At 37.4% G+C, this 27,154-nt stretch overlaps 1 protein-coding gene across 1 annotated transcript in view; it reads left to right on the top strand.

The window, feature by feature from the left end:
* The window catches only part of SPAG6 (sperm associated antigen 6), a 36,780-nt gene extending 11,972 nt beyond the window's left edge, over positions 1-24,808 (top strand). The window contains exons 4-11 of the mRNA XM_050325713.1: positions 2,604-2,787; positions 9,340-9,545; positions 10,412-10,585; positions 12,923-13,075; positions 15,345-15,536; positions 16,740-16,856; positions 19,572-19,717; positions 21,915-24,808. Coding sequence (XP_050181670.1) covers positions 2,604-2,787; positions 9,340-9,545; positions 10,412-10,585; positions 12,923-13,075; positions 15,345-15,536; positions 16,740-16,856; positions 19,572-19,717; positions 21,915-21,981 — 1,239 coding nt within the window. The 3' untranslated portion in view covers positions 21,982-24,808. The remainder of the gene's footprint in view (positions 1-2,603; positions 2,788-9,339; positions 9,546-10,411; positions 10,586-12,922; positions 13,076-15,344; positions 15,537-16,739; positions 16,857-19,571; positions 19,718-21,914) is intronic.
* Positions 24,809-27,154: the final 2,346 nt, after the last annotated feature.

A 27,154-nucleotide genomic window follows, 5' to 3' on the forward strand; every position in this document is an offset into this window, starting at 1 on the left:
CATATTTTTTGTGCAAAAAACTTTGATGGCAAGATACTGGTGTAGCATGGAAAGAAATTTAAGGTTTTAATTAGACAAGTTTATAAGCATTTTGGTTATTTTATTTCTGTTTTTAAGGGAAGAAGTGGAACACAACTACCCTCTGTGTTGGTTTGGAAACTATCCCTCTGCTACAACTCAAACCTCTCACTAAATTGGCTGGAGTGCCCTGATTTATCTCTTCCATGTTACTGTCCATGCTGTCATTACACTCAGCTGTAATTTAGAATTACTTGGGGCAGCAGTAAGACTAGTTTGAGGTCATGGAAAGCCTAATATGCCTTGGTGACTGAGAGCAAGTGAAACTCATTATCCAGTTCATGCAGAGTTTAGCAATGCATACAGTTTGCTACTTCTCTTAGGCAAAACCCCACATTTCCATTCCACTCACTGTTAATGTATCAACATCTATATTTAATGATGAGATTCTTTGAGTACACGATGAATACTATTTCTACTGATTTATGGAGAACAGTTACAGGGTCAATCCCAGATCAGTGTTTTATCAATTAAACAGAGCAAAGTCCAGTTTTACAGCATGTTTTGACTGTTGCCTGTGCATATGATTTGTTTGTAAATAATGTGTTTTGAATAATAAAAACAAATAAGTGTTTTTCTTTGCCAGGAGCATAATTACTTAACAGAAATAACATACCCATATTTGCACAGACATAGACTGATATAAACAACTATAGCTCCGTTGAGTTCATCAAAACTTAGGGTAACTTAAATTATCTGAGGATTTGACCATTTGTCTGTTCTGTTTCCCCTAAATGAGGTTTAATGCTTTGCTTGTAAATTATATTTAATGTACCTGCTTGTAGGCCTTACCTTAGAAGACTGGATTTTTGGCATTAAGGAATTATATCAGTACTGGTAAACTAAGGAAGGTAAGGGCATGTGTTTGAGCACTGGAAGATGACTGTGCTTGTTAATCGTTAACATGCTCTCTGATGTGGTTTTAGCCAATGCCAGCCATCAGACTACTCAACAATGCCTGGACATGGTTTAAAGGTAACACAAGGCAGGGATAGTTTCCAGTAGCATAGATGAGGCCATTGTGCTTTGAGGAAGGAGGAGTTCAGGTGGATGAATGGGATATGCTGTGTCACCTTCCTTCAGGGCCAGGGAGTGGCCTGGGTCCATTTTGCTTCCTGTGGGGCCATTGCAGGTACTTCTTGGTTGCCGTACCTTAGTGCTTTAGATCAGACTTTTGAAGGTGTTTGGGCACTTTACAGGATGCACAAAAGCACTCACGTGGTTCTTTGTTTTTCTGGACTTGATCCAAAAGGGATGTGGGCTTTGCATTGTTTAAACTTTGGGTACCTTGACAGTAGGAATCTAGCACTGTAAAGTGCCCAGGCTCCCTGTGCAGAGCAGGGGAGAATCAATCATCTTGGGATGAGATCAAAGCCAGGTGGTACATGGAAGAAGAGTCCTCTAAAGCTTTCCCATAGGATGATCTGCCAATGACCAGGCTGGAGAGTGTACTCTGGGAACATGGACTTAGCAGTAGGTTACTATGTCCCCTATGAGGGAAGGGAACTGTCTCACAACACGGTTTTCTCTGGCTGGAGTACATTAACTGTGCTCTAAATTTTGAAACTATAAGGCAGGGGAAGAAACTTAACGTTCAGCTTCCACACCCCAATGAGAGTTAAGAAACTGCAGGAGGAGACTGAAATGTGACTTTTTTGGGGAAGACTTTTCCTATGCTTTTAGAAGAAACTACAACTATTGCTGCAGTTTACATGGGAACCCCGTGATTGTGCAGTGTCATATATTATATGTCCATGCTCAAAACATTTATTAGTCCAGCACTGAGGAATATGGACAGAACTGAGACAAGAGCTTAGACTTGCTTGCACTTATGACAGAGGTGCCAAAGTGCTTAGTCCTGTACAAAGTGAGCTGTTTCTGCACACACGCAGGAGTAAAATTGCAGGCTGCTTGGTCAAAATGTAGGGTCATTCAGTATTGGGTGTTGGAGGGATGGGTTTCAGGATCTTAACTGTGGGCTTTAGGCAGTATTTAGGCATTTCAGGATTCAGATCCTAAAGCCTTTTATTGGATCTAATGATCTTGGTTTCCTGTTTGTAAATGTAAACAATGTTTTCTCATAGAGATGTTGTGAGGGTATCTACATTAGAAATTGTAAAACCTTGCTAGTATCACAGATGGGTAGAATTATTTTAGGAACTTGCCCTGCATAACCTGTGTAATCTGGTTAAATATGTTAAGAGCTATTGTTTTTGCAGCTCTTGTCGTTCACTACTCACTTGAACAAACAGACTTATCTAGACTATTATCTTTTCCCCATATCCTCTTAGCCCTCTCATTTTTTCTGTTTGTTTATGCACTTACTGTAGATTTTAGATCGTGAACTGTCTCAAAGAACAGTAGGTTTGTTGTTTGTGTGATGTCTAGTGGTCCTGATTTGGATCGGTATGAGATACTGCTGCTGCTAAAAAAGTCTAATTTAGGCACGTCTGTACTGTATTGTGCTTTGAACTACTTAACGTTAGTGAAAGTTTGTTTGTTTTGTTTTTTTCTGATTTGTCTAGCGTTACTACAAGAAAACAGCTGCATTTGTGCTAAGAGCAATTGCTAAACATTCTCCACAGCTAGCTCAGGCAGTAGTTCAGTGTGGAGCACTGGAAGCACTGGTGATTTGCTTGGAAGACTTTGACCCAGGAGTCAAAGAAGGTGCATCTTGGGCATTTGATTATATCGCCCGACACAATCCAGGTAACAAGTTTCATGCATTGTCTTTCAGCCTAATGTTAGGTGATAATTATAATAAATTGCATTATTTTGATAAATAGAATAAGATGCTTTTTCTTCTTTACTGTTATAAAATTCTAAATTTGGGATAAAACCTGAATGTAACTGTACCATTCCAACAACGCTGTACCTTTTGTGGGAAACTAGCATACCTGACACCAGGAGTGCTTGGTTGTGGTAAGTGCTCCAAGAGGAGATGTGTTTGGCCTATGGCCAAGAAAGGACACTGCTTTATTCCTCTTCAGGAAGAGATTTCTGAATCTTTATGTATTGTGTGAGTGTTACTGCAGAACAAAGGTTCTTTTGCTTGACATTAGTTCTTTATATACAAAGTGGAATGGACAAACCTAGGGAGAAGCAAGTTTCATTCAGCTTACAGCAGTGTTTGCAGGATAAACAGGCCAAATTCATTGCAGTGACTATATTATCATTAGCCAGTAGAGCACACTCCTCTCTGAGAGTCAAGAATAGATCCTGGGAATCCAATATTAAGCATTTCACTGCTATCTCACAGGCAGTTGTATAACTCACTGGCGGGTCATGTTCCTATTTAAAAGCTGATCCACGTGGTTGATAATTCTTTTACCAACTATTTATATAGTTCAAGTAAAAGTTTAGAGCTATGAATCAAAAAACTGAGGGAAGAAACTTCTGTCTGGAAGGGGTGGGAGAAATGGCTAGGGTTCATATTGTTGAAAATTAAACTAATTCTAGGCTCATAACATTAACTCATGGTTTTGTATTTGGCTCTAAAATGTACACAGACTGTGAAAGTGATTTTAGTCTTTAATCAATACAGAATGTTGGACTGCAGAAGGCATGAGAGATTCCCGCTTCCCACTTAGAGGGTTAATGTACTGGGACAGTCTCCAAAGCTGTTAGTACCTTTCTAACAGACGGTATTTTCTGGGGAACAAATTAATTCTTGGGGCACCTCTCTGGTAAAGATCTATTTGTCTTTTGGTCACCAGGATTGAATCCCACCCTCAGTGGAAAATAATTGTTCTTTCCAACTGAAATATATTTATTTAAATATCATAAGCGTTCATTTGTGTATATGTGTGTAGTGTGTCTGTGTTACTCTTAACATAAACATTTCTGCAGTTTTGTTATGTCAGTAAATCAATATTGACTCACTTCAATTGCCCTTCATGCTATTCACTGCATGAATGCTGATGGATCTTTAGGGTGATCCAGTTCACTCTGTGACAGCATTGTTTGCAAAGACGGAGGTGATGTGGGGGTATTGAAGACAACAAATTCTTCGTACAAATTTTTATTCCATGGGTATGAATAATTTATTCAGTGATGGTGAATGGGTGCATACCTTGTGTCAATTTACGACAGCAATAAGAACAGCATTTTCAGAAATAAGGTTGAAAATGTGCTGCAAAGCTGCAAGCATGAGAACATAGACAGATCACTAGATGGAATCAGTAAAAAAACCACCAAAAAACAACAAACGAAGCCCCAAAAAACCCCACCGAAATATCCCTGGAAAAATTGTTTTTCCTCTGCCCAACTACAGCTAATTTGGGGGATTTACCTTCCTTTATAACACAGGAAGTCTCTAAAATAATTATTCAAAGTAGAGGTGTTATACTGAGAAAAGATCACTCTCTGCATGGTATGTTTCTTACACTCCTACAAGCATGCCTTTGCAACAGGATATTGTTGGAGATGGGATACAGAGATAAGTGAACTTGTTCTTATCAACATCTGGTGTTTAATGTTCAAGAAACTCTGGATTCGGCTCACATGCTTGTGTTTACAAAATTTGGCCGTTATAATTTTCTGTCATTGACTGTGGACATATAATGCAACTTTAACTCTAAAGACAGAGCTGGGTATGAAATGGTTTTCCCCACCCACAAAAGGTTTTTCAGTTTCAAAAATTGTTTCAGTTCCAAAGTGGGATAATATTGAGACTTTTTTTTCTCTCTCTTGAAAAAGCTGGGGGGTAGGGAGGTTTATTTGCCCCAGCAAGAAAAGTTTAATAATTACAGCATATCTCTGGGATGTATGTGGAAGACAGATTAAAGTCCTAATGTGTGTTATGTAGGATGTGGACCTCTGTCTTCCTGAGTGCAGTCAAAGGCTCCCTGCATTCAGTGATAACAGTTTGCAGTGGTCAGGGTCTCTCTGTTTTTAATCAGGAATTCCATGATCTGGTAAATCTGGTAAATCTGCTGTTTAAGAACTGCATTGTATGTTCCATGAAAAGACTTGCATTTTGAGAAATCAAGGCTTTTCTTTTTTTTTTTTATTTTTCATGATGGAAACATTCTCTGCTTAGCAAGTTCTGAACTGACTTCATACAACAATCTCTTAGTTTCTGTGAACAGATGTCTCCCGAAGGCTTGTGAGATTTTAGGTCAAGACAAGTATCTCATGAGATTTCAAGACACTAGAAATCCTGCCAGGTCAGATTCCAAAATGAAGGAACTGCTCTTGCAGTTCTCTTCTTTCTTGAAGATTCCTTTGAGATTAATTTCAGATGCTGATCTTACTCCAAAGTGTACAGATCAGTGTGCTGTAATTTTGCCATTCATTATTTCTAATATTTGTGTTTAAAAAGAAGCGTAAAGTGTTTGAAATACCAAAAATATCATAAAGTCCATGAAAAATATTTTGTAAAATTTACTTATACCATATTCAGTTACTTCTAAAATGCAAAATTCTTTTGTTTGAAGTAAGCAAATAATTTGGCTTTCCATTTTCTTTGCTTACATTATAGGTGGCATTTATTAATTGTCTCATACCTGTTTCAGTATATTGTAAATTGGTAGGAAACCAAAAAGACTCCACTATTTATACTCAAGCATATTGCTGAGAGCAGAGTTTTGCTTATTTTCTGTCACACAGTGGTACACTTTGGATCACAGTATAGCTCAGCTTGGAAGAGACCTTGGGAGGTCTCTAGTCCAGCTTCCTGCTCTAAGCAGCGTCTGCTACAAGATTAGGCCAGGTTGCTCAGCTCTTCAGCGATTTGAGCCTAACCTCCATCCTTCTCCTGCTGAAAGGTTTCCCCACTGGTTCCAGTGGAATCTTTAGCACTGTGGTTGTAGTGAACTGCATAAACCTGTGATTTTGAAGTGCAGCCTTTGGGCTACTTGTGGAGATTAGGGTCTTCCTATGTGGCCATTACATGGTCACACAGTCCTCAGAAAAGTACAGTACTGGTGGTTGATTTGGTCACAACATGTTGTTTCTGTGGATACACCTGCTACCACAGCAGGGTCTGTTTGAGAACCCTGGTCTGAACTGAAACTTGCATTTGCTCCCAACCAAAGGTTTTGCTGCTGCTCCACTATGTGAATGTGATATTGTTCGGAGCCAGTTTTTCCTTCTATGGGACTACCTGCACATTCACTTTCTTACCCTCATCTTTTTTCCCTAATCTTTTTTACTTTTTCCATACTACTGTTGCCAACACATGAACATTAGTTAAAGTTAGTATATTTTTTTTAACACCTTAAAACAGTTTAGAATAATCCTGTAGGATTTTGCATTGATTTCAGTGTGTATGTAGTTAGGATCTTCACTCCTCTTTGTTAGCTTTCCATTCTTCCTGATCACATAAAATCATGACGAGGCCTCAACTTACTTTAAATTAATTTCTTCGTCCCTGATGAGTACTTTTACATTGAGACAAATCAGTGCACCCCAGTACAATTTCTAATTGAACTGATGACATCTTAAACTCTAAAGACTGTTTTATCAGTCTTTCTTCTGCATCCATTTCAGTCTTGTATCTCCGTTTGCTAAAATATTCCTCATGTTGATCTGGGCAAAAGCAATTAATTTATGGTCGGTTTTGAGCCTTAATTGTCTTGTTTCTGAGCACATGTAGAATTAGATTTCCTACTTTCACTCATGGAGGGAGTTGAACTTGATCATCATATAGTTGGACAGGTTCCTTGAGCTGTAGTCCAAGGTGAAGTTCCAAGCCTAGGGTTTTCAAAACCTGTGGAATTAAATGAGGTTCATACATTAGTTTTTCTCTGCTGCCTTTTTCCTCTTCAGCTATCAGTCTTGCCTTTGCCCTTACAATGCAGCCTTGGCATAGTATTTGAAAAACTTTTTTGTAATTTGTTCCAAATTACAAAAATTTAATTTTTTGACTGAATATTTGTTTTAACAAATTTCTTGTTGACAACTTTGTTCTCCAACTCCTTCTCAGCCTTCACTTTTTTCCCTCACCTTTGCGTGTGTTTGTGGCAAAGTTCCATAAATCCTTTGGTGTATAGTCTGCATTAAAAATGTTCTACCAAGTAGGAAGGTTAATTGAGCCTTTTCTTGAGGAAAAAAAAGAACTACAGTTTATAATAGAATCACTAATACTTAAGTTATGTAATTTTGAATTGAGTTTTCAGGGAAATGTCATGGGAAGTTCTGTATTTTCTTTTTTCTGTAGCTTTTCTGTTTTTCTGACAGTCCATTTACAACTTGTCTTCTGACACATGGTCCAGCCCTCCATGTGGTAAGTTATTAGCCATGAACCTTATAAACACCACTGGAAGAACAACCATTTAATTACCCATGACCAACAGTAACCATCAGTATTTAAATTATATCAGACTTCTAACAGCAAGAGCTGATCTAAATTGAATCAGATTTAGTTTACTCTTTTCAAACAACTTTTATGGCAACTTTTTCATGCCTGGGTGTAGCTGTGACCTTAAAATATTGCTCTTTCTCTCCCTTCTTGAACTTCATGATTTTAGCTCATAAGGCATCAAAGACACCCATTCTTCTAATTAGTACTGTGTCCCTCTTGACCTTATATTCTTGATATTAGCATCTCCTAGCAGACCGTAGGCAGCTGAGTTGGTTGGTCTGAAGTTGCTTCTGAGGCACAGTCAGAGGGATTAATCTGGACTGTTGATCAGTAGATAACGATATATTCCACTTGGTCAGCGTACCAAAACACATCAAAACACAATCTGAAGAAACTGAGTATGGCTTTTTTCCATGAAAAGCTGACTGTAGCTAGTTTTCAGATTTGTTTTTAGATACATTTCAGGTACAATTAACTTCAAATTTGTAAACTGAAGATACAGCATTTGAGTTTTGTTTAAATCTTATGATTTGTATGTATTTTGAGGATGCATATGTTTAATTTTCAGTCCAATAGATATTTGAAAAGTGAACCTTGTGGGGTTAATTTTTATTAGTCTAAAAAGTACTGCATTATTTAATATAATTTTGTGATGTAATATTTATATTTTCTTTAAAATATTATATCATAAAATAACATAGTGTAAATATTTGACTTATCACATGTGTTGCAATGTGTGGCTATAACTCACTAATTGAAAACAAATCCGATCTGGAACGTTATTTGGATATTAATGTAATGATGACATGACTTACAGATTTCATGAAAAACTATATTAGTCTATGTATATTTAATGAAGTATGCTGTATTTTTCTTAGTATGAAAATCTCTTTATGGATGGACTATAAATCAAAAGCTAAGTTAGAGTCTTGAAATACAACAGCCGTATGTTGCCATGGTACTGTAAGTCAAGATAAATGTTAAAGATAATAATGGATATGCATAATAAGGTGTAGCAAAACTGAACAGAGAACCTAATAGATTATTGAATCCCCTATGATTTTTACCACTTTTTCAACACTATTTTAAAATAGCACAGCTTGGTTATAATATAAATTTTGCTTCTGATATTCAGTAATTCTCATTTTAGGACTGTGATTAATGCTGCATACACAGAGAGAGCTAATGAATTTCTAATAGTGTAATTTTTGTCCATGTCAGCTAATCATATGCTCAGATTTTTTTTTTTTTTTTTTTTTTTTAATATAAGGTGCAGTTAGTTAAGGATATTGTGCTAATCTTAGACACACAATATCTCACTGATGATATTTCTCATTTGTCTAATTGTGTATGGTAACATTTTCATGTCATTAAAGTATAAATTCTGTCTCATCCCATGTATGGTAGCAAAGACTAGTTTTGATCAGCAAGTTCCATTTTCCCAATCTTTTATGTAAGATAAATCTTTTATGTATGTTTTTTTGTATTTTTGTTTTTGGCATTTGATCTATGCTAATATCTGCTTATCATTTAAAGAGGGTAAAATGCTCTCTAATTAGGTGGTTGGTAAAATTTTGGTACTTTGGCTTTCTGTGTTGTTGTTAGCCATGCATAAAATGCTTTCCTATTGATCAGTGTAGAATAGCCAGGGTTTAAACAGCTGACATCTGCTTACTTTAAAAAAAGAAAAAGAAAACAGAATAACAAACCATTTCAGCCTAATCTACCTCAAATGTGTGCATGTAAATGGGGGTCCATCTATTGACCTGCATTCTTTTCAGTTGTGGATTGGTCCACACGGTTTATGAAACCAGGAGGGCTGATTTGAAATGCAGATGTCGAGACAGTGAACTACACCCTCCCCTTTTTCCTTTGCTGTATCTGTCAGGGTGAAAAATGGCTTGCACAAGGGTCAGTCACCCATACTCACTTAATTACTTTCCTTGGACCTACAGAACTGTCACAAGCTGTGGTGGATGCAGGCGCTGTTCCTCTTTTAGTGCTCTGTATCCAGGAGCCAGAAATTGCTTTGAAAAGGATTGCTGCTTCAACTCTCAGTGATATTTCAAAGCATTCTCCAGAGTTAGCACAGACAGTAGTGGATGCAGGAGCTATCGCTCACTTAGCTCAGATGATCCCGAACCCTGATGCTAAACTGAAGGTACATTTAATTTTTTTTTTTTAAATCTCCATTCTACCAATCATTACTCGATACTGAATCAAAGACACTGATGTGCATATTTGTTTAGAAGCTCTTGGTTTGGGTGGTAACAACATGTAACTACGTAGTTAGTGACAAAGAGTTCTGGTTATATTCACAAATTTAACTACAGGATAAAAACTGCAGCTCTGTAAGGAACAGCTAAAGTAATCTTTAAAGTGAATAGTATGGATTTTTTTAGAAATATATAGTATATAAAGAATGCAACAGATACTTTAATAGATAAAATTTGCACATTTCAGTTATACAGAAAAGGTTTTGCATACTTAAGATTATACAATAAACCAGTTAATAGTAAATTTATTGTATTTTAGAATGTACTATCCAAAGTGAATAGTCAAAGATTTAATCACTAGAGTTTAATGGACAAAAAAATTGTTTCTTAATATAAATTTTCTGTCTTAGTCTAACAGGAACAGAAGACAACACTTTACCACTTCAAACAAATAGATAAAAAATCTTTAATATAAGATTTGACAGATCCAACTTATGCAAATAAAGATATTTTCTGTAGATTTTATTAAATTTTAAATGAAAGTGTTAAATGGCATATATATTTTTTCTTTTTTAACACATAACAGGCTTGAATGGGATAAAACAAAAAAGAAACTTTTATTCAGGAACCAGCGAATGTTCTCTGCCATTATATTCGTGCATGAATTGACTCAGTGAATTGTAAAATAGCTGTAATTGTTTTCCCTATCCTGCTTTGTTTTCCTTGATGCGATAGATTTTTGTGTGCAGGGGGAGTGTGTGTTGTGGGATGTTTGTATACTATTGATTTTATAACAATTTTTATTTACTAGCGTCAGGTGCTGTCAGCTCTAAGCCAAATAGCAAAGCATTCAGTGGATCTTGCAGAGTTGGTGGTTGAAGCAGAAATTTTCCCAGTTGTGCTCACATGCCTGAAGGACTCAGATGAATATGTCAAGAAAAATGGTGCAACTTTAATTAGAGAGATAGCAAAGCATTCGCCTGAGGTAAAACCTTGAAAATGCAAATACAAGGTCATATCATTAGATTTTACACTTTAAATAAAATACAGGATTATTCTGTCATTTGCTTTTCGAAAGGGAGGGCAAATAGCTGTTTGGCATGTTCATTGGAAAATATGGAAATGCTTGCTGATATTATGAGATGTGTATTGAATATGAATTGGGTTAGGAAACTGGGAATCATAAAATGTATACCTAGCTACTTCATTGTATGAGATATCTGCACAGAGAGGGAGTTCTAGGCTGACAGTATTGTCAGTCCTAGATATTAAAAATATCATGAGAAAAGCCTCACAGAAGTCATGATACCAGCTAATAAACTGCATGATCATCCTGTAACAATAATAGATGGTGTGTGTCTTTTTAAAAATCTTCTGGGGTGTTGGGATCACATTTTAATTATTTTTTCAATGACAGTGAAGGTCAAAAATTCTCTCATTTATTATTAAACTGATGGTAGTTTATGTTATTAGCTTGAGTTTGTAATTTGAGTCTCAGCGTTTGCGGTATTTTTGCCAATAGCTGATACAGGAAGGTGGGGATGTTTGGCAAAATCAATACAAAATAAATAGGAAAACCAAATAATTGTAACTATGTTAATCTGTCAGACCACAGAGATAATTAAAAGGCTCTAAATATGACTTTGGAATGAAATACAAGCAATGTATTTGTAGGACACACTAAAGCTGAACACAGTCATTTCAATATCATGATATCAGCTTAACAATTGAGAAGTGTTTAAACATGAATATTGTGCTGTTTCTTCAGCCTGCCACTCTTTAAGCTGGTGATTAAAGGGTACAGTCCTGGCACACTTCCTGCTTTTTCTCTCTACCTCATGGGCAATGCAACTTCACTTCCTCAAAAAAGTGAAGAAATTATCATTATCAAAGGGGGACACTGGAGTCAGAAGCCAGAGACCAAACTCACAAGACTGCAGGTAGAGTCAGAAGAGCTGCTAGCACCGGATCCTCCGTGCAAGGGGAACTGACCATGCTAGCAGCTCTCCAAAGGAGCTGTAGGAAGTGACTCCCAGTGGAAAGTCACAATCTTTGTTTGACTTCAGTGACAGTGACCACTGTCCATCTCTGAGCAACTCCGTTCAAGCAACACATGTTGCAGCAGAGGCACGCTGGCAAATGATCTTTCTAGAGGACTTGGCTGTGTCATTTGAGACTCGGCTCTCAATCTGCATATGCGGTACAATTCATGTGAAGGTCGTCACTACAGCGAGGGCTGAGGGACAGAGCAGTGGGGAGTGTGCTCTGTGTACCAAATTAACATGGCTGCGTCCAGACATAAGGCTTGGTTGCCACTGGCTGCAGTTCACAATCATGTGAACATTTTTTCCTAAGTAATAACTGCAAATTTCATCTGGCTGTTTCATGAATGAAACAATCCTCTTTTAAAGGCTCCAGGGAAAAGGTGAATTTCATGTTTATAGAAATCAACTGGATTGGACATTTATGTGCCTCAGTTTTGTTAATTTAATTTTGACTTTTAAAAACATGTTTCTTTTGCTTTGGAATCTGTCGGGAAAATGAGATATACTTAACAATATGGAAAAAATAATCATAATATGAAATAATTTCTATGCACTGTTGATATCATACATACTCTACTACTGTCCCTCAAATGATGTGGGAAGTGATACTGTTCAGAAAAAACCAAGTTGCATAGCTTGATTATTATTTATAAGTAAGGCTATATAATTTGGCATTCTGGGACAGACTCCACTGCCCATCAAGTGTGTTCCCTGGACGCTTCCCTCAGAGTACTCCAACATGGCAGAATGGTGCAGCCCAGGTCAGTTTTGCACATCCAGAACAGTTGTCCTTGGCTTCATGCCTCAGTGGGAGGATTCACAAAGGATTTTGTGCTGCAGAGAATGCAGGTCAGAGGAGGAGTGGACCTTTCCCTCTGTTGCTGCACAGAACACATGATATTAGCTGGAGAATGAGTGGGCACTAGTATGGAACTGGCTCAGTAGGTGCATCTTCATGATCATTCATGTATTAGGCTGTCATTTGCACACTTCTGTGTATGGTAATGGAGTTGATAATGTCATTCATGCTATACAGCATAACGAATTCAGAATCCTGATTTCCTTGCAGTAAAGTCAATCAAAAACACCGTAGCAAATCAGCTTCATTCCTGAAAACTTCATGCTGCACTTAGTTGCCAACAGTCTGAATGATACATTGCTCTTATTCCAGCTTTATTTTGTAAATTAGGAGCAATACATTAAAAGACTTTTCTAATGTAGTGCTTTATGCCTGTTGATATTTCACAGTATCTAATCTCTTTTGTTTATCTTTTCAGCTTTCACAGCTTATAGTAAATTCAGGCGGAGTTGCTGCTGTGATTGATTGTATTGGCAGCTGCAGAGGGACTGTCAGACTGCCTGGCATCATGATGCTTGGTTATGTAGCAGCTCATTCGGAGAACCTGTCAATGGCAGTGATTGTCTCCAAGGTTAGCTATCACTTTGTTGTCTTGGTATAATTCTTCAGCAGTATTCTGAGGTAGAGATACGAATTAACATTGGCAGAGGATGTATTTTGTGACAGGATTATATACTTGCTCTCGACGAATGCACTTTCTCCTAATATTGCCACTTGCTATGACCGAAATGATGTGGTAACCTGATCAAAGTGTGTCCTTACAACGTTGAACCTTTTATAAAATATCCTGGATTAGTTTGTATTACAGTGCATGATTTTTCTGTGTTGCAATTGCATGGGTACAGATAATAAGTCAGTGAATTTCTATAGTCTGCTTCCTCTTACAATGAATATTTGTGGCTACATCAAAACCCTTTTTTAAACAAGTATGTTTAATGGCATATTCTGCATTGCACTAACTTGACTCTGCTAGTACCACTAGGGTATCTTGCAACAGAAATCTTCAGACTTGAAAAGACTTCAGTTTCTAGTGTTTGATTCAGTTGTGCAAGTAACATTTCAAATGACTTAAACTATACATTTTCAGGTTTAAATAAAATCTGCTGGGCCATGATATACAAGGGAGAGAATTTGCAATATTTGCAATAGGTGAAATTAGTGCCTGATATAATAGTCTGATGTAAATAATGCTAACTAATGACAGAAGGAGATAATTTCACTGACATTTTTGGCTCATTTTCACACTATGTCAGTCACTTAAAATGTATGAGTGGAAACAACAAAACAATAAAAATGGAAGAACAGAAATGTCTTCTAGTAGGAATGCAAATTAAAAATTGAAAATCACTACAACATAACATTTAGTATGCAGGGAGGGTAGGAGGGATCAAAAAATGCTCTTCTGTATTTTAAAACTAAAGAAATACACACTTTTTTTTGCCCTCTCTGGAGGCCCTTCTCTGGATGTGTCTGTCTCTCCACTTTCAGGGATGCCTAGAGCAAATACGCTCCTGCTGTTGAGTGCTTGTCATTAAGTGGGATGAATCCAGAAATTAAGTTCCAGGGGAAGCCTTTAAGTGTTAAATTTTTGAAGAGTAGTAATGATTCCTATCATAACAGTATGGAACCACAGCGAGGGCTTTTGTAGGGATCCGTGCAAACTTTCATGAAATTAAATATGTTAATGAATGGTCCACAAAAGCAATAATAATAAACCCAGAGCCCATTAAAAAACCCTGCTTCAGGGGAAACTAAGCTTGTGTAGTGGTACACAGTGCTGAGGACAGGGCTTGGTAAACTGGAACCATTTAAAAGAAATGCACTGTGGCATAACCACATGCAGTTACACACTGATGATGTTATGATGTAAAGTGATAGCTCTATTCTGCTGTACTCTAATCTGGAAAGGATGAATTTTGAAAAATGATTTTTGGGGTCATACGGGACAAACACTTCATTGTGTTCTTCTGCTGTAGTGGTATTAGAGTAGAAGATAAAGCATTATTGGAAAAGAGAAGTTAATCTGTCAGTGGATATAGTTCTGCTCTCTGTATTTGAAAAGGACTTGCAAAAAAATCCCAAACCAAATCAAAACCAGAAAAGTGTGCAGAAAACGCTAAAAAAGATTCATGGGATGGAGGACAAGGTTTTTAGGATAGAGTTTTAGTAGCCTTGCCTTACCTGAAGTATCATGAAATGCTTCCTGTTGAAGCATCTTGGCATAAAGTAAGTAGCTGTGGAGAAAGGATAAAGACTGTGATCTGAACCAGAAGAACTTTAGTAACAACTGGATGTGTGATGGCATTCTTCATCTCCTGATATCTTCAAATCAAGAGTTGAAATCTTTCTGAAAATGACTGGATGAGTCAACCATGAACTACTGGACTCAAGAAGAGGTTGATAAGTTGAAATTTATTTCTGTGGATAATAATAAAAAAAAAAAACACCTCAGTGATTGAGCCCTTATGGTCTTAAACTGCTTTCATAGCACTCAAATTATTTTATTTCAGTTTGACAAAACTGCAACTTTTACTCAGTACAGCCTGAATTGTGTCATGCATTCCTTTTATCCCTTACATTTGCATGTTTGTTCAAACTGCCTTCTGACTTAGAACATTGAATCTGTTTCTCTTTCTTTAACTGTATTTATTAAGATTTATTAAAAATTCTTGATAGTCTTCATGATGTAAAAATGTTACACCACTAGCATGCATTATCTTACAGGGTTTTTTACAAGAAGAGTGTAAATAGAGAAACATTTTCTAACCAGCTGTATCGGTTTCACATTGTCCTTCCATGGTTTACATTTGTAAAGGTTGTGCTTTTGATTAATGCTACAGGGAATACCACCACTGTGTGCCTGCTTGATAGAAGAACATGAAGATCATATTAAGGCAGCAGCTGCTTGGGCCTTGGGACAGATTGGAAGACACACTGCTGAGCATGCACGTCATGTTGCAGGAGCAAACGTGCTACCCACACTGCTTGATATCTATGTGGACACACGCAGTTCAGAAGATCTTAAAATGAAAGCAAGTATATTTGTAGTATTTGCAGTGTGATTAATTAATTGTAATTAAGAGGTTTAAGTGCTTAAAAACTACTAAATGCTACGTGTTTTTATTGATGTTCATCGAGTCACAGATTTCCTGGGTGCAGAGTATCTGAAGGCTGTGTGTCATTTATTAGGACTGGCTGGTTCCTAATGGGTGTGCATATGGTTCATACCAAATCATACGGTACAGCCACTGCAGTCTAGTGCCTTATTTTTTTCCCAGTTTAGATCAGAGTTGCATACACCCATAAATGCTATAATTTCTTGTGACTTGTTTCTAATTATCTACTTCTTTTTTGCAAGTATAAACTCTTGTAGAAAATATTATAGTTGCTGTAGTGGTTTTTCTTACATTTTTATTATTGTAATTATAATAAAACTGTAACAGCTAATCAAAAGCCCTGCTCTTGAAAATATGCAACTGTTCATGGTTAGGGCCTTCGTTGTGTGGTAGCTAGTAGAGTTGTAGTTCAGTGGTGTATTTTTGAGCAACAGTAAGTGAACCAATGAAGAGTATAAATACGACGGGATATGCTCTCCCGTGTTGCACTGTGCTTCTGTACATTCCACTGAAATATTACATTCCAGATATGTAAAATAACTTTTCTGTAGTAATTTTCAGTGGTCCCAAAAATATTGAGGCCAAATTAGCTGTACCTGTAATCCTGCCCAAGAAGGTCACTACTGCTTGTAGCAGTGAACACTGAGTCTGTTTTCAGAAACTAAGCACCAATGCACAATTGTTTCACTCTCTCTTTCCCTCCTTGCCTGGACAGTACGGCACTGTGCTATCCCAGACCAGCAGCCTCTCATAGTAAGCCACTTCTAAAATACAATCTTTTAAAATGTATTTTGATTTAACTTTCTTATTATATTACATTACTTCAATTTACTTAAAGGGTCTACTCCAGCTTTCATTATAGTCAAAGGAAAATTGCCATTACTTTGACCATAGATAACATAATATGATGCACTGTGGGGTTTGAGGCTTAATAAATCTAAGTAGAAAATTGATTATTCATTAAGTGACCTGATAGATATAATAGTTTTTATTCAGAAAATGCTCATTGAAAATTCTGATCAATTTGCTTTTTTGATCAGACTTCAGTGATGTATAACATGAATTCTTGTTGTTTTCGTTGATGTCTTACTAGAGAAATTTTATTTTGCATTTCAATAGGCTAAAAAAGCCTTAAAGAACATTCTTCAGAAATGCACGCATCTTCCAGCACTTGAACCATTGCTGCATGATGCTCCTCCCAGTATTATGAAACATATTATTGGGCAGTTTAGTAAGGTAAGAAAAGGCTCTGCTGGATGAATAATATGTTAATTTTTCCCCATTTAGCAAGGAACCTTTTTTCCAAAGATGAAGTCTCTAAAGTTACCAGTTGTTTTCTTTAACAGTTGTTTTCTTTAAGGATTCTCAAGCATTCCCTTCAAAAGCAGTTTGGAGCATCCTGTTCTTTTGTCTGATACAGCTGGATACTGTTTCATCTGGAATCTGCCATAATTCATTCTATGAGTGGGAAAACAGTATAAGTCCTTATAAGCAAGGTGGTTTTTTCTTCCTTGCCTCTTGAGATTAAGTGGAATATTAACTCACGTGCAAATATTTTCACTGAGCCAATGTATCACATAAATCCTAGTCACATCTGTTTTAGATAAAGAACAAGCTGTCTTTACAGGAGTGACTTAAGTCAGGTATTTTACAATAATATAAAGGCTTCGCTAGTTTTATCCTCATTAATTTTCAGTCTCAAATAAGTGTAAAAATCCCCAATTTTTTCTCATCTCTCTCAAGTTTGAAAATGAGTTGTTATTACATTGTTGATTTGAATGCAGCATGTAGAAAGCAATACAATTTAATAAAAATACTTAAAATTATCTAAGTAATTGCTAACTAATCAGGAGATTTGCAATGTATGCTGCTGTTGGGAATCTTGCTCAGCTATGGAATACCTTTTGTGCAAAATGGCCAGGTAAAACTTCCTTGATACTTGGTTCTAAATATTACAGATCTAGAAGCACTGCAGTTGGCAGTGCAGTTTGTGATTACATTGCCTTGCCACAGTTGGGTTTGTCCTGTCTTCTTGCTAAGTCTATATGAAGACTGGAGATTTGCAGAATTTCACTTTTGCATGCTGACTGGAGCTATTAATGAGCCAAGTGCCTAGCAATTGGTTATTCAGGGTATATTTGAATGTTGCTTGCTGTTGAAGTGGTTTTGTGCCCTTCATATCAACAGATGCTTTGTTTTGTTTTTCTTCTTTGTCTATATGTTATTAAACAAACTGTGCTTGTTTACTTTTCTGAAGCATACTTTTAAAATCAAGTTCTCTGCAGTAAAAGCATTTTTCTCTCCTGTACCATAGCTTGGGAATTTCCTATTCTTAGAGCTGTGGTATATTCTGTGGGTTTATTTATAGCACAGTAAAAACCTTATTTCCAAGCTGTGCTTCAGAGTGGGATGCTATCCATTCTTGGTGCTGGACTGCTAGAGTTTTCAGGATCTGTGCTATTCTGTGCTGCCTCAGTTTGGACTGGGGGAAGGGACTGTGTCTCAGAGGTGCTGTCTGTCTTCAGGGCCTCTTTCAAGAGTTTTCTGCTGTCTTATCCAGCCTCAGAGTCACAGTGTGGAGGAGGAAGGCAGGGAAAGGGCCATATCCTGTCTCCTTGCTAGCTCCTCCTTGGCAGTTCTTGTTGTGGGAGATATGTGAAAACAGACGTCTGTTGAGTTCCCACGATAGAAAGATCATAGTTGTTCCTGACACTTCTATGGAGCATATATTAGGGAGAAGTCTGTGCTCTCCTGTTTTTTCTTTACCTGTCTGTTGATTTTGTACGGCCTGGAGGGATCGGAGAAATAAAGGCTGCTTGCCTGTATGCATGGAAGAAATCTTGTCCTTTTCGTTTATCCTTTTAGGCAATCCTTTCCTCATTTGAGGCTCTTGTTTTACTCTGAAATACAGTCAAATTTATGGCCTAATTTGTCTGACCAGTGTTAAAGCTCACACATGCTTTTGCCCTCATAGTCTGTAACTCTCAGAGTTGGTTTTAAACCCGTCTGGTTTTACTGTAGATGCAGCTGCCGTCTTGCATTATCTTTCTGTCTTTTTTTTCAGTTTTCAGGTTGTTTTTTTTTTTGTGGGGTTTTTTTTCCCCTTTTTTTTTTTTTTTTTTTTTTTTTTTTAATATTATTGCAGCCCTGTGGGCCTATGGACTACATGCTGTCATTCTCCCTTGCCTGGCCCAGCCCCCACCTTCCTCCTTCCCTCCCTCCCTCTAGTCCTTTGGACAGAGCTGCATATTGGCATCACTGAGGGAGCACAGAATCTTATTGTCTGATCATTTCTGCTTCTCATCCCCTTTGGCTGCAGAAACTTCACGTTTTTGCTTTGTGTGTGTGTGTTTGTAAAAGGCTTCCATGGCTACACAGTGTGTTAAAGGATTTTAATATCTAGGAGTTTAATAGTAGCATGTAATGCTTCAAGGCTGCATTGTTCACTTGCAACAATTCTCAGTATTGTTTTCATGCACTAATCTATACTAGATCATTATAATGATATAAAATTCAGCTCTACAATTAAACTGTGGGAATTGACATAAAAGACCTGAATAACTTGGTTTAAGTGGAACAGATGCTGTTGTTATTCCATGTTAGTATTCTGGTTTTATTATCTATTTAATCTCCACGATCTTATTGTCTCTGTAGGAATAATTCAAGAAATATTATTTATGTAAGGATAAATATTCAATTCATTATTTTATATATGTTATGTATTAAAGTACATGTTAAATTATGTTGTAACTGTAAAGGGCTGGTGTATTATTTTTTTTCCCCGTACAACTGGGTGTTATAATACAGTAGTCATTACAGATGTTGTATCTCTGATTTTCCATTTTATCGGTCCTCTGAATTAAAAACACATTAGCAATATTTGAGCCTGGTAGCATACAGATTCATTTAAAAGAAAATACTCTCTTTTTTAATGTGCTATTCTGTGTGTAGGTGTTACCACATGACAGCAAAGCACGTCGTCTCTTTGTAACAACTGGTGGACTTAAAAAGGTTCAAGAAATAAAAGCAGAACCTGGGTCACTTCTTCAGGAATATATCAATGCTATTAACAATTGCTATCCAGAGGAAATAGTAAGGTAGGGAAAATGAAATTAAAAAATTCATACTTATTAAATGTTTTTCACAGGAACAACACAAAGGAAGGATTTTAAATAGTAACTTTTATATGTTTTTTTTTTTTATTAGAACAGTGTAACATTTGGTTGATTACCCCAATGGTAACAGAACCACTAGATACATACATTAGAACGCTTTCTCCTTTTTGGATTGTATTTGGAATCAAATTTCTTTGTCTGTAAACAAAGCCCAAATAATCAGGCTCTTGCAGGAAAGTGGAAAGAAAAGTCAGTCCTGCACTATCCAGATGAACTCTGAATCCTACTTCAGTACAACCACTCTCGTAGTAATGAATGTTGTGGGAAGTTTATTTTGGTGACTTATTTATACATTACTTAGGCTCCAAAATACAGGTATTGGTGAACCTTTGGTTGCATCCTTGACTTTCCTAATTGTGTGTCTGAACTAGTGTATTCAGAGGCTCCTTTGAAACTGCCTCTGATGTACAGAGGGTCCAGAGGCTCTCCTGCACAGTTGGTCTGCCCACAGCTGCCCTTCCTCCCCCAGCCTCATCACGAGGCTTAAGTGTTATATAAAAGGACCATACACCAGCTGTCTGCACCAGGTTGAACTTTGCCCTTAATGAATACAGAAACACTATTAAATAGCTTACAGTCAAAATGTCACCATCCTAAATTGTAATAATGAGAGAAATGCCCTCCTAGATTCTAGATATCCATTTACCAGTCGTTCACTCCATCAACACATCAAAAGGATGTTGTACTCGTGCACTCCCTCTACAGGCTCTGAAAATCAGCATCATCAATTTTAATTATAGCAGCAGAGTTCTTCAGCTAATAGTCACTACAAACTAAGTCACACAAAATGAAGCCCTGTTTGTCTCCACAAGGAAGAGCCAGTGGATGTCAAATGGGTAAAGGCAAAATCATAAAGAAACTTTATTCTGCAGCTGGTACTTCAGAGGGAAAGAGGACATTTGCTTATGTTTTTCTGGATATCATTAATGTTTCTTTGTTACAGCTATTTTTCCCCCTGTAAATGGAAAAACGTCATCTAGGCTGGTATATAATTAAGAAAAAGGCCCCTTTGAGCATCTCCTGCTTGCCTTTCTGTGCCACTGCCTGATGTTGGTCGTGCTGCCTGAGGCACAGCAGCTACGATAGACTCCAGCTCAGGGTTTGTCCTGCAGACCTGTTATTTTAGGCTGTTTGCAGAGTGAATATAGTATTGCATTGGAAAGTTAGCTTTACAATGGGAGAACTAATATGAGTTTTGAAAAGAGATAAATTATGTTGAAACCATCCAGAAAATGAAAATCAACAGGGTAAATGAATCTTCCCTCAATGGAAAACACTGGGGATTTTTACTTGAATATATTTTAGGCATGCATTACATGGAGGTGTGTTCATCTCTCTTTATAGCTGAAGCTTTCAGGGCTCAGAGGTGGCAATTTACATGCCTGCAAAACCAGAAATAAACTGAGATGTATGTTTTTAGAATAATACAGTAATAAATTTCAGATACTCTTAACCTGGGAAACAAGAAATAAATGCAACTTTGATGCTTGCATATTGGAAGCATGTGGTCGGTCCATTCTGGAAAAACAGCTGGATGACAGGACAATAATGGCACCATAGAGTCCCACTCTAATGAAAACCTATTGGATAATCCCCACCCTTGAGTTGGCATTAGAGAGAGAGAGGGTCATTGTGATAAATTTTTTTGTTCCACAATCAATGTCTCTCACACACATGGATGTAGACTTCCCATTAGCTTTGGGATGTGAGCTTATGTTTGATGAACAGCATCAGACTGTTGTCATCTGGCAACCTACAGTTCTGTGTAAACTTCTGCTTTTTTATTAAAGGCCATAATTTAAAAAGAACTTAACATCTACATTCCTTAGTAAAGACAACGCTTATGGCAGCTGAACCCACCTAAAGCCTAGCCACTTACCCACATGCCCTTAAAGAAGCTAAACTTATTTCTGAAAACCTAACTTCTGAGTATAAATGGTAATATAAGTTGAAAAGCAGAGTCTTGAAACATTGTGGGGGAGTAACTATAGAATTCCTTGACCAGTGTTTAATGCTAGGATTTTTTCCTGATCAGTAGAAATATGCATAGTGTTTCATTACTTTTCCAGACAGAACATGCCTTGTAGTCTAACACACAAACAAAATGTTTCTCTTTCAGGTATTATTCCCCTGGATATTCTGAGATACTTCTGGAAAGGGTGGAAAGTTACCAACCGGTTTTATAAACTTCAGTGTTTTATTAGATCTGCATTTCACATTTATGCCTTTATGACTGTAATACTACAAATACAGCTGTTGAAAGTCTTGCTTGATTCTGAAATCTCCTTCCACTGTTTGAACTACTGGAAGAGCTCAGCAATTCCAGCAAACTATATTTTGTTCTTTATAAGCTTGTTTGTTGCTAAGTTTTTGTTCCTTTTTGTTTAACATTACTACCAGATATTGCTGCATATATGAATGGAATTTCATGCAGGGGTGATGATTTATCACAGAAGCTTTTTTAGAATCAGTCATTTCCTTTTCCTTCCACAAGAAAGGTTTGTTATCTCATTCAAATTTTAGCCTTCTCAGTACTATTACCATTTCCCCTTTTGCTTTTGCATGTTGTTTAAAGCTTCCCAATCTTGATGAGGGGAAAAAAGCTGGCCTCTGTGCTTTTTCTAATTAGAGAATTCTTTCTGCACTGACATATTTCCTGCTCTACTTTTGAGAAAGTAAAGTGATATGATTTTGCACCTCCAAACATCTTTGTAGCAGCAAAATAAATAAATAATCAGATCTGATGATGACGCAAGGGCTGAATTCTGCATGATATGATAGTGTGGGGGTCCTGGCATGGCAGGTAGTACATCTTCTGCAAAAATCCCCCTAATTAAGGCAAGATTCACTTTAGAGGAAAGTAGCAATACACTGTTTGGTGTGTGTGTCGTCGTTCCTCTCGAAAAGGACAGAGTAAACTTAGAACTTTTGTGCACACAAAGGGAAGGACCCTGGGAGCTTCGGCTCTTTGTGGGTCATAGCACATTTGTGTGGCTCAGAAGAATTGCTGTGCTGCAGGAACACTGTTCCAAAGTTCTGAGCACATTCAGAGGAAATCTGAGGACACTTGAGTCCCACTGATTTGAGTGATGGGACTAAGGTGGCTTAGCATTTATCCTTCAAGAGCTGAAATTGCTGCAGAATTGAGTTGAAACATACTTGGAACTTAGTCTTGAAGCTGCAGATCACATTGACATGGAGGTACGAGGTCTTGCCTGTCTGTAGAACATCCTGGAATCATTTTTACCTTCTTGTGAAGAGTGAACAGACTTTTACATTTTACTTACTCCTCTGGTGTATTGCAGTAGGAGGGAGCAGCAAACAACCCTGTAGTCTTCCCTAGTATGTAACTGTCATTTACCATTTTTTGTTCTAACCACTTTTTTTCCTTGTATGCAACAATTTTGTGTGTGTGTTTTGTCTTTTTTTTTCTTTCCTTTTTTTTCCCCATAAAGTAATAAACAGTGTTTCTGGAATTGGATGTTGAAATACTGGCAACCACAAGGAAAGACAATATTTGAAAACTTCTGCATGAGAGCAACTTGTCTACTTTCTTAAACATATAACTGAATGAGTTTATAAAACAGAGATAGTCTCTTCTTGTGAAACAGGAGCAAAGACTTATTGCCAAGACTTATTTTTCAACTTATTGAGTTGAAAATTATTTACAATGGCTTTTCTTTGCCAATTTCCAAGTGTCTATTTTCTTTTATTCTTGTCAGCGTATTTTTCAGCAGTTCACAGAAACATTGGTGGGCTACCTGGTGTTAAGGTTTATTTCTACAGAAATGTAGAAATGTATGTGTTCCAGCTGGGAGGTACTTGGTGCTGGGAGGTACTTGGTGCTCTCAGACTTTGCTCTTCAGGAGGAGCAGGAGATGGACAGTACCTTGCTGTATGGAGCCTAACAGACAGAAACTGCTGGTGGCATGAATGCTGGTACAGAAACCACACCAACTGGGTTCTTTCTTTAGCCCACATCAAGTGAAGAGCCTTGGAACTGACTAGCTTCTACCAAATGCCTTTTTGTTTTTGACATTATTAACGCTAGGACACTAGTAGAAAAGATTGTTGTAATACTCAATAATTTTCTCACATGCATTATGGATATTTAAAAATTAAATCTTGCCCAATCCCTGAAAGAAAATGTGATAGAAGGGTTTCCAGACAGTCTTGAAGGATCTGAGGCCTTTATTTTCCCTAGCAGAGCAGAAAGGGTGCAGGGAGCTGAGTGCAGATGGGAGGCAGCAGAGGCATGGAGCTGTGTGTACCCGTAGCTGCCTGGTGTGCTCGGGAGCACACCCACACCACACAATGCTAATGTATATGTTTTGTGCAGAGAGAGCAAAGAGGCTTCAGTCCCCTGACAAATGTGCTCCTGCTGTGTCACACTGTGCTACACTGTAAGGATTCCACAGGGTTAAATTTCAATGCCTAAACAATTTGTTCACAGTCTTTTCACAGTCTTTTTCTGATTCCTGACAAAGGAAATGATTGCACAAGGCAAACCTTCAAAGCTATCTGATTGTGTAGAGCACAATCTAAATCAGACCTAGCATAAATACATCTTTACAGTGGCTAGGCAGTTCTGTCCTAGGCCAGTGGCTGTTTGGCCTCTTGTCACAGGACTCCTGGACAATGCCACATCCCATTAGGCTGTGCAAAGTCCTCTCCTGTGTAGTTTGAGACCCCCTCAGTTGTCCCTTGCTGGCAGGCAGCTTCCCTGCATTGCACATACACCTTGTGGCTGGAGGCTTCCATGTCTGCACAAGGCAGATCTAGCCCTTTATAGCAGAATTATTGCTAATTTGTATTTTAGGCTTACCGATGTAACTATGGCAAGAGTTGCTTTTTTACTGTAGTGTTTCTCAAAGTGTTTCTGCGGTGTTTCTCTTCCATTCCTTCATTTGGCTTAAGTCATCATCTAAAACTATGTAATAGATACCCTAGCAGCCTTCAAGTGTGTATCATTTGTCTCAATTTCATATAATAAAATGTAAATTTGCATTTTAATTCATTCAAATGCTGTTTTCATGGCTAGTTTGTGACTGTGATGCTAGAGAAGATGAACAACAGGCTCATTTTGCAGCTTGGGCCTCACACCCGCTTTGGATGTTTTTCTCAGCTTACCACTCAATGGTGCCTACTTCTGAGCTTAGGATATACAAGCATTTCAAGTAAGAGTCCCTCTCACAGAGGTGGCTTATTAAGACACACAAAGAAAATTAAGCCACTGCTTTGGCAGAAATAAATGTAAGCGGAGACAGCCCTTAAATCATGTTGCCGGTTCCTTTGATTGCAGCGTTGGGACTTTTCAACCCAAAGATCTTCTCTGGGGGCCTGAGCCATGATTTTTGTCTACATTACTACAGTTATTATTATATCTACAGATGTAAACCAGGGCCTTGAAAGAACATGTGGATGTGTAAAACTTTTACCATATTTCATTCAGTGGATGGATTAACTAGCCTACAAAAGCTCCATTCTTTATCTGAATGACTGGAAACCTAGAGGATCTGAAAAGGGGAAATTCAAGGAGTTCAACTCTTGTGTATATAATATGTTCTGCATTTCCAGAGGGATTTACCAAGGGATTGCTTTGTCTCATCTGAAGCGATCAATCTGCTGGAGATCTGCATCTTAACAAACAAATGAACAAAATGTTGAAGGAGCTGAATGGAACTGGTGGAAGAAGAAATGAATCTCATTTTGTGAAGTAAAGCATAAAGTTACTGTAATTAGGAAGTGGATAGAGTGTGAGTAGATCTTCAGTGTTCTTGATTCGGTCTAGGGGGTTATGAATTAGCTTGGCCAAAGGGGAGTTTTATGCATGGAGGATGCCACGGGATAGCCTTTTATACTTTGGTATAAACTGGAGTCCTCTGATTTCTGGGTATGTAGGAGTGCTGGACTGTTGACTCACCAGGTGAGGAATCTATGAAGGAATGCTTGCCTCAATATCTTCCTTAATGGCTGCTTGGTTTCCAGTATCGTGGTTGTTGGAGTTTTAGATCTCCCTATGTGGCCAGGGTAGAAAGGAAATATGGAGTAGGAGTGGATTGCAAAGCCAGTGGTTCCACTTCTTGCACTGACATAGGATTGCTTTTATGGTCTTGGATAATTATTACAAATCCCTATGATTCATCATCTTCATCTGTGAAGTATCTGTTATACTCCTTTGTTAACTTACAGAAGTGCTGGGAAAATTAAATTCATATGAGAGATCGATGCAGCAGAACTTAAGTTCTTTATAACTAATACCATATTCAGAAAGGAATATCGTTCAAGAACATAAAAAAATTTACTTAAGAAATCTTGGAGATGCTGATTTTTAGAATTGGAGTTGAACCAAAAGCCAGTGTATTTTGTGAGTTTCCTTATCTGACACAATTTAAAGGGATCGTGGAGAAAGAGGAAATTATTATGTCTCCTGACTATACTAAAACTATTGATGTCGTTTTTGTATAATACTTAACTGATAATATTGATGCTACTATGCTTTATGCTGCAGCCAACTCTATAATTTAGCTACTGAGAATACTAATTACATTATTACTGCTGTACTGTATTTCTAGATACAGCACAAAAGACTGAATTAGAAAATACGTATAAGCAATACTAAAGCATATTTTGATGATGAGAATGCTGTTTAACCAGGAAATGGTTTTGTGCTGCCTTTCACAAGAAGTTACTCTTACTTGGGTTAAACACGTTTCATGGATGTGTTCCTTCCCACCCGGAGATCCCATCACAAGGCTCGCTGGGTGCTCAGTGAAGTGCTGAGGGACCACAATCTGTAGCAGAAACCAGTTGTGTTCACTATCGTGCATCAGCAACTTGTGAAGAGGAACAATGCAAAGGTACTAATGTCATCAGCTTAGCATATTTTCACAGAGATTTTGAAAGGCTTGCTTTTTCTTAATAAAAATATGCTTGTTCTTACTTCCAAATTGAGTTAAAGAATAGGTACACAGATTAACATCAGCTATTCTTTCCAGGAATAGCGTGTTAATGTATTTCTTTAAAACAAAGTTTTTGATTACTTTTTTGTATCAAAATCAGCAGCAAAACTCTTCATAATCTTGTGACAAGATCTGTGCCCTTTCTTTCAAGGAAAGTTTTGTTTTCAAAGATACAGACTAGTGACGAGTTTTATCCCTATTGTCTTATTTATAATTAGATCTGATGGCCTCTGTACATGCTCTTCTTTCAATATGAGGTCAGTGTTAAAGCCATTATCAACCTAAAAGGTTGGATTGCTACCAGGATCCAGCCTTTGTTGCCCCACAGTGCTATAAATTATATTACAATCTATTGTTAAAAATTAATAATATGCAACATAGAGTCTGATGGAATCAT

The sequence above is a fragment of the Myiozetetes cayanensis genome, unplaced genomic scaffold (assembly GCF_022539395.1).
Source record: "Myiozetetes cayanensis isolate MyiCay16 unplaced genomic scaffold, myiCay2020 scf1, whole genome shotgun sequence".
In the NCBI taxonomy this organism is placed as follows: Eukaryota; Metazoa; Chordata; class Aves; order Passeriformes; family Tyrannidae; genus Myiozetetes; species Myiozetetes cayanensis.